At 54.4% G+C, this 7500-nt stretch overlaps 1 protein-coding gene across 1 annotated transcript in view; it reads left to right on the top strand.

Moving 5' to 3' along the window:
• Positions 1 to 7500, top strand: part of LOC133111849 (phosphatidylinositol 4-phosphate 3-kinase C2 domain-containing subunit alpha-like) — a 35087-nt gene that overhangs the window by 7740 nt on the left and 19847 nt on the right. The window contains exons 3-12 of the mRNA XM_061222472.1: positions 1 to 234; positions 497 to 589; positions 2015 to 2112; positions 2633 to 2793; positions 3354 to 3474; positions 4262 to 4373; positions 4597 to 4676; positions 4764 to 4827; positions 5188 to 5350; positions 7111 to 7318. The exon at positions 1 to 234 is cut by the window's left edge and continues 229 nt beyond it. Coding sequence (XP_061078456.1) covers positions 1 to 234; positions 497 to 589; positions 2015 to 2112; positions 2633 to 2793; positions 3354 to 3474; positions 4262 to 4373; positions 4597 to 4676; positions 4764 to 4827; positions 5188 to 5350; positions 7111 to 7318 — 1334 coding nt within the window. The remainder of the gene's footprint in view (positions 235 to 496; positions 590 to 2014; positions 2113 to 2632; positions 2794 to 3353; positions 3475 to 4261; positions 4374 to 4596; positions 4677 to 4763; positions 4828 to 5187; positions 5351 to 7110; positions 7319 to 7500) is intronic.

Raw genomic sequence — 7500 nt, 5'->3', positions numbered from 1 at the left:
CCCCTGACCCCGCCCACGCCCACACCCCTAATCCCTCCCATGGGCACACCCCTGACCTCGCCCCTGGCCATTCCCCCTGATTGGCTGGATCTGGACCCCCTCAGCATGTGGGAGGCTGACCCTATTGAGGCCCCGCCCCCTGAGCCTGAGGAGGTGGGGCCAGCAGGGGACCCCTGGGATGCTGTGCTATTGGACGACGATGCAAGCAGCCCCACCCAATCACAGAGCAGCCAGGTACAGCCTCTTAAATCTCTCCTTACTGAACTGAACTGGAACGCCATCATGTAGAGTGTGCAGTATGTGAGGAGGGTCGCGTGCAGCGTGCAGTGTGCAGCGTGTAGCATGCAGTCTATCACCCCCCCCGCCCGTAGGGACACCTGACACCTGGTCTGACCTGGCGGCTCATTAAATGTGTCAGAGGAGAGCCTGGCCGAGCACTGAACCAGCCACGCTGAGGCCCGGGGGAACGTGATCCGCCCCGCGTTTAAACATTCAGCACTTCCACGTCCTCACGGGACTGGGTCTGCACCCCTGGAGACTGGGCCTCAGACAGGCCCCTGGGTTCCTCACTGATGTGCTGCTGTACGCAGTGACTGTTACAGAGTCACAGTGGCTGTTACAGAGTCACAGTGATGCTCCTGAGTCACAGTGATGTTCCTGAGTCACAGTGATGCTCCTGAGTCACAGTGGCTGTTCCTGAGTCACAGTGATATTCCTGAGTCACAGTGATGTTCCTGAGTCACAGTGATGTTCCTGAGTCACAGTGACTGTTACAGAGTCACAGTGATGTTCCTGAGTCACAGTGATGCTCCTGAGTCACAGTGATGTTACAGAGTCACAGTGATGTTACAGAGTCTCAGTGATGCTCCTGAGTCACAGTGATGTTCCTGAGTCACAGTGACTGTTACAGAGTCACAGTGATGTTCCTGAGTCACAGTGATGCTCCTGAGTCACAGTGATGTTACAGAGTCACAGTGATGTTACAGAGTCTCAGTGATGCTCCTGAGTCACAGTGATGTTCCTGAGTCACAGTGATGTTACAGAGTCACAGTGATGTTCCTGAGTCACAGTGATGCTCCTGAGTCTCAGTGATGTTCCTGAGTCACAGTGATGTTCCTGAGTCATGGCTGTCTGGCTGTGTATGGCTGTCACAAGGAGTGTGTGTTTTTGTGTGTGCAGTGCTCAGCGTTCTTGGCTTCGGATACGCAGCAGCGCTAAGTGGTGCTATCAGCTGTCTGAGGTTTACACAGCAGGGTCTCCTTATCAGGAGGGCGCCGGGGTGGAGGGGGCTTGATACCCAAAGGCTCCTGGGAGGAAACCTGCCTGAATGAACCATCCAGCAACAACGCCCGTCTAAAAATACCCACAAGGCTGTTGGTCATAATTCAGCCGCGTTGCTTGCCTGTGATGGCACTGGGGAATTCGGTGTTTTTAATAATTGTGTAGCAAGCCTTTCCCCTGACCAATCAACGCTGTCATGTCATCCAGTTCTGCAGCGCGGTTAAGAATTTTCCGGAATCTCGGTCCTGATGGGAATGTCACAGCTCCTTCTCCTCCAGACCGCTTCCATGACCTTTCACCCCCAAAGAGCATCCCTCCCACAGCTTTCCATGTGTTGTTTTAAACACAGCGGCGTGTTTTAGTGTTTTAGTGTGCGGCCTGTAGTGTAGTGGTTAAGGTAAATGACTGGGGCACACAAGGTCGGTGGTTCTAATCCCGGTGTGGCCACAATAAGATCCACACCGCCATTGGGCCCTTGAGCAAGGCCCTTAACCCTGCATTGCTCCTGCTTAGTCTAATTAACTGTACGTCGCTCTGGATAAGATGCCAATAATGTAATGTAATGTTGTGTAATGGAGACAGGGAGCTTTGAACTGGTGGACAGTTTGGATGTCTGTGATGGATGGATGACGTGTTCCTGTTGAGTGCTGTTGTGTTCCAGTGTGCAAAGAGTGTGTGTATTTGACCTCTGACCTCTGACCCCTGACCCCTGTGTTTCCCCCATGGTCTCCAGGGTGACGGGAGCGGGGGGGTTGGGTCTCTGCGGGATATCCTGCAGGGAGGGGCCTCTCAGAACCAGGAGACTGTCGCCTTCTGTGAGGACTTGCGGAGGTGGGTCATCGGCACACCAGAGATTAGCTTCTTCTTTATCTGGAAAGAATGTGCCTGCCTCGATTAATGTCGAATAATAATTTGTCAACAAATATTTATCCACCTAAAAACATGATGTTCCATTTTTGCCGCTGAGACATTTTCCAACAGAAGACCACAACTTACGGCATCTCACTTTCAGTGGGTAGCACTGCTGCCTCACAGCAAGGAGGTCCTGGGTTCGAATCCCGGTCGGCCGGGGCCTCTCTGTGTGGAGTTTGCATGTTCTCCCCGTGTTTGCATGGGTATGTCCAAAGACATGCAGGTTAGGCTGATTGGAGAGTCTAAATTGCTCGTAGGTGTGAGTGTGTGAGTGACTGGTGTGTGTGCCCTGCGATGGACTGGCGACCTGTCCAGGGTGTATTCCTGCCTTTCGCCCAATGTATGCTGGGATAGGCTCCAGCCCCCCTGCAACCCTGTTCGGGATAAGCGGGTTAGGATAATGAATGAATGAATAAATGTTGATTTGTATCTGGTTCAGACTGAGGTCCCGGTTTCCCCATGACGACCTGGTGACCAACCCGGGGTTCATCCTGAGCCCCGTCCTGTCTCCCAGGGCGGGGCTCACTGACAGTGCCGGGGGGGTGAAGGTGTCCGTGGAGATCTCAGAGTCCCAGAAGCCTGTGACTTTCACCTGCGACGGTGAGACCCGCTTCTCCCTGCGACACTGCGCTACGCTCCCGCCCGTCCCGAACATCGGCGCTGCTCTCAGGAGCTCAGAGGTCTCCCGGGCAGATGAGGCCGATCTGGAAATTGTAATCGTGATTTACAATAGTAAATAGTTATCATTGAAAAGGGCTCACTGACGTGTTGATTTCTTACTAGAACACTATGAAAAGACGGCAGGCTCTGCGTTTGTCACTGTTACCTTTCTCAAACCAGTGCACAAGAACACTGAACTGTATTATAACGATTTATATTACACGTTATATTAGACAGTGGGAAGCATAAGTGTTGTGGTTTGAGGTTGTCTGTTGTTGCAATTCCTCTCTTGACCGTTAGGAGTCCGAAATTACCTATTGTACCTTTTACAAAGGAAGAATAATAATAAATAAAAGTAGATGTCTCTTCATAGCAAGCGTATCTTTGCACAGCCATGTGACAGAGGGAATCCAGAATGAAAGCGGGAAGCTAGATAGAGTCAGAGGATTTTGGTGCTATTCTGACACTAAATGGAAAGCGTGACATCCCCTCCTCCACAGTGAGCTCCCCGGTGGAACTGCTGCTCCTCCAGGCTCTGTGCTGGGCTCAGGAGGACCTCAGCCCGGTGGACCTCAGCGCCTACGTCCTCAAAGTGTGCGGCCGGGAGGAGGTGCTCCAGAAGTAAGAGCGGCTGGTCTGGAGCTGTGTTATGACTGTGTTACCCCATATGACTGGGGCTGTGTTATGACTGTGTTACCCCGTATGACTGGGGCTGTGTTATGACTGTGTTACCCCGTATGACTGGGGCTGTGTTATGACTGTGTTACCCCGTATGACTGGGGCTGTGTTATGACTGTGTTACCCCGTATGACTGGGGCTGTGTTATGACTGTTACCCCGTATGACTGGGGCTGTGTTATGACTGTTACCCCGTATGACTGGGGCTGTGTTATGACTGTGTTACCCCGTATGACTGGGGCTGTGTTATGACTGTTACCCCGTATGACTGTGGCTGTGTTATGACTGTGTTACCCCATATGACTGGGGCTGTGTTATGACTGTGTTACCCTGTATGACTGTGTTGGGGTGTATGACTGTGTTACCCCTTATGACTGGGGCTGTGTTATGACTGTGTTACCCTGTATGACTGTGTTGGGGTGTATGACTGTGTTTCCCCATATGACTGGGGCTGTGTTATGACTGTGTTACCCCGTATGACTGAGGCTGTGTTATGACTGTGTTATGACTGTGTTAGCCCGTATGACTGGGGCTGTGTTATGACTGTGTTATGACTTGGGCTGTGTTATGACTGTGTTACCCCGTATGACTGGGGCTGTGTTATGACTGTGTTATGACTGGGGCTGTGTTATGACTGTGTTACCCCGTATGACTGGGGCTGTGTTATGACTGTGTTATGACTGTGTTGTGACTGTGTTATGACTGTGTTGTGACTGTGTTTCTCCCCTCAGTCAGCACAGCCTGGGCTCCCATGAGCAGGTGCAGAGCTGCAGGAAGTGGGAGACGGAGATCAAGCTGCAGCTGCTGCACAGGAGCGCCGCCCGCCGGGGCCTGGAGCGCACCGTGAGGCTCCTTCCTCCTCCTCCTCCTCCTCCTCCTCACTGCACCAGTGCTTGTCCCCTCCCATGTTTAGCCATTAATAATAATCATAATAATAATAAATTCAGATGGTTGCAAAGTACTATAAAAGTTCTATAAAAGTGTGTCTGGGACACTGGATTTCAGCCTTGAGCAGTTAGTAGACCCAGTCAGTAGGCCATTCTGCCTGTCTCACTCCCTCCTGTAGGCTCAGGATGACTCCGCCTCTATCGATCTGGAGAAGTACCTGGACCAGGTGGAGAGGCCTTTTAAAGAGACCGTGACCAGGTACCGCCCCCCTCCAGGTCAGGTTTTCTCGGACAGTAAGGGGATCCGGGGCCTGACTTCCTCTTCCTGTGTGTGATGTGCCAACAGACAGGGCCTCACCAGCCTGCTGGAGGCCTTCCACAAGCACGTCTCCGTCTGCCTGCAGAGCGAGGTGCGTTACAGCTGGGGCTGGGGCTGGGGCTGGGCCTGGGGTTTGTTTGGGGTTAGAGTTAGGGTTAGGGTTAGGGTTGGGGTTGGGGTCGGGGTTGGGGTCGGGGTTGGGGTTGGGTCGGGGTTAGAGTTGGGGTGAGAGTTGGGGTTGGGGTAGAGTTAGGGTTGGGGTTGTGGTTGGGTTAGGGTTGGGGTTGGGGTTGCGGTTGGGGTTGCGGTTGGGGTTGGCTTGGGATGAGAGTTGTGGTTGGGGTTGGGATTAGAGTTAGGGTTGCGGTTGCGGTTGGGTTAGGGTTAGGGTTAGGGTTGTGGTTGGGGTTGGGGTTAGGTGGTGGCTGATTGACATCAGCGCCCCCTACAGGACATGCCTTATCGGTCTCTGGATCGCGTGGTCTATGCGGTGAAGAGCGTGTGCAGCCTGCTGGACCAGGTGGAGACTCCTCCCATCACGGAGGCAGTGAGGAGGGTCAAACAGGCCAGCGTCCCCCACACCCCACCCCCACAGGTCAGTCTGAGCAGCACCTGTACAGACACCCCCCTGCCTCACCTGTACAGACACCCCCCCTGCCTCACCTGTACAGACACCCCCCTGCCTCACCTGTACAGACACCCCCCTGCCTCACCTGTACAGACACACCACAACCTCACCTGTACAGACACCCCCCTGCCTCACCTGTACAGACACACCACATCCTCACCTGTACAGACACACCACAACCTCACCTGTACAGACACCCCCCTGCCTCACCTGTACAGACATACCACGACCTCACCTGTACAGACACCCTCCTGCCTCACCTGTACAGACACACCCCTGCCTCACCTGTACAGACACACCACGACCTCACCTGTACAGACACCCTCCTGCCTCACCTGTACAGACACACCCCTGCCTCACCTGTACAGACACACCACGACCTCACCTGTACAGACACCCCCCTGCCTCACCTGTACAGACACACTTTAATTGTTTCAATTTTACTTTTATTTATTCCATTTAGCTTTTGTTATTTTGGCAAGTTTAACACTAGCTTGCTAACGGTATCTGCAGTCACTGACCGAGTGGACAGAGCGCAGAGCGGGTGGATAGAGCGCAGAGCGGGTGGATAGAGCGGGTGGACAGAGCGCAGAGCGGGTGGATAGAGCGCAGAGCGGGTGGACAGAGTGCAGAGCGGGTGGACAGAGCGCAGAGCGGGTGGACAGAGCGCAGAGCGGGTGGACAGAGCGGGTGGACAGAGCGCAGAGCGGGTGGACAGAGCGCAGAGCGGGTGGACAGAGCGGGTGGACAGAGCGCAGAGCGGGTGGACAGAGCGCAGAGCGGGTGGACAGAGCGCAGAGCGGGTGGACAGAGCGGGTGGACAGAGCGCAGAGCGGGTGGACAGAGCGCAGAGCGGGTGGACAGAGCGCAGAGCGGGTGGATAGAGCGCAGAGCGGGTGGACAGAGCGCAGAGCGGGTGGACAGAGCGCAGAGCGGGTGGACAGAGCGCAGAGCGGGTGGATAGAGCGCAGAGCGGGTGGACAGAGTGCAGAGCGGGTGGATAGAGCGGGTGGACAGAGCGCAGAGCGGGTGGACAGAGCGCAGAGCGGGTGGACAGAGCGCAGAGCGGGTGGACAGAGCGCAGAGCGGGTGGATAGAGTGCAGAGCGGGTGGATAGAGCAGGTGGATAGAGCGCAGAGCGGATGGACAGAGCACAGAGCGGGTGGACAGAGCGCAGAGCGGGTGGATAGAGCAGGTGGATAGAGCGCAGAGCGGGTGGATAGAGCAGGTGCACTGCTAGCTGGGGAAGGCTTGGGCACTGTCATGAGGATCAGCGAACACTTTCCGGGCTTGTAGTCCGCATCCTAACGACATCATTCTCTCTCTCAGGTTTGTGCACAGCCATTGGGGGCTTCACCAATTGGTGAGCACGCTTTTATTTTGAAGGAACGTTTTACAATGCTGTGCTTTGAGAAGGTTATAAGGTTTCATTTTGGCAGAAGTTGATTAAGGCACAGATTTATTTTTTTGGCTCAGCAGAGGTAATACGCTCTGTGTAGATTTGCAAGCTACTGTGAGTCTTTCTATTTCCTTTGAATATTTGTGGAAATGTGATGAAAATTATGTGTGTGCATGTTTTATGTCACAAATTAAAAATGTTCACTACGACGCAACTTACTTCAATAATGATTGGGGCCTGGAAGGTTGGTAGTTCAAGTCCCAGTGTAGCCACAGCTGTTGGGCCCTTGAGCAGGGCCCTTGAGCTAACTGATATATTGTATGATGAGTTGTGCATGATGACCCCAGGTGACCCCAGTCCTGTGGCCGACACCCTGGGGGATCTGGCCTGTGCGCTGAACGAGCTGGTGGAGCTGTACCTGCGCTCCTTCTGCCCCGTCACTACCCAGCATGCCGAGCGGGGAGAGGCCGAGGGCAGCGAGGTCACAGGCTCCCCAGAACACCTGCAGTTCACCCTGTGCGCCCTGCACGGCCTCTCCAACGCCTGGGTCAGCAGGTACAGCCACACGCCCTCTCTCTCCGACTCTGCTCTCTCTCTCCGTCTCTCTCCATCGCTCTGACTCTCTATCTGTCCGTCTCTCTCTGCTCTCTCCGACTCTGCTCTCTGTCTCTCTCTCCGTCTCTCTATCTGTCCATCTCTCTCTGCTCTCTCCGACTCTGCTCTCTCTGTGTCTCTCT

This window comes from Conger conger, chromosome 15, assembly GCF_963514075.1.
Source record: "Conger conger chromosome 15, fConCon1.1, whole genome shotgun sequence".
Classification (NCBI taxonomy): domain Eukaryota; kingdom Metazoa; phylum Chordata; class Actinopteri; order Anguilliformes; family Congridae; genus Conger; species Conger conger.
The sequence above is the reverse complement of the archived record's forward strand: the minus strand, read 5'-3'. Positions and strand labels throughout refer to the sequence as shown.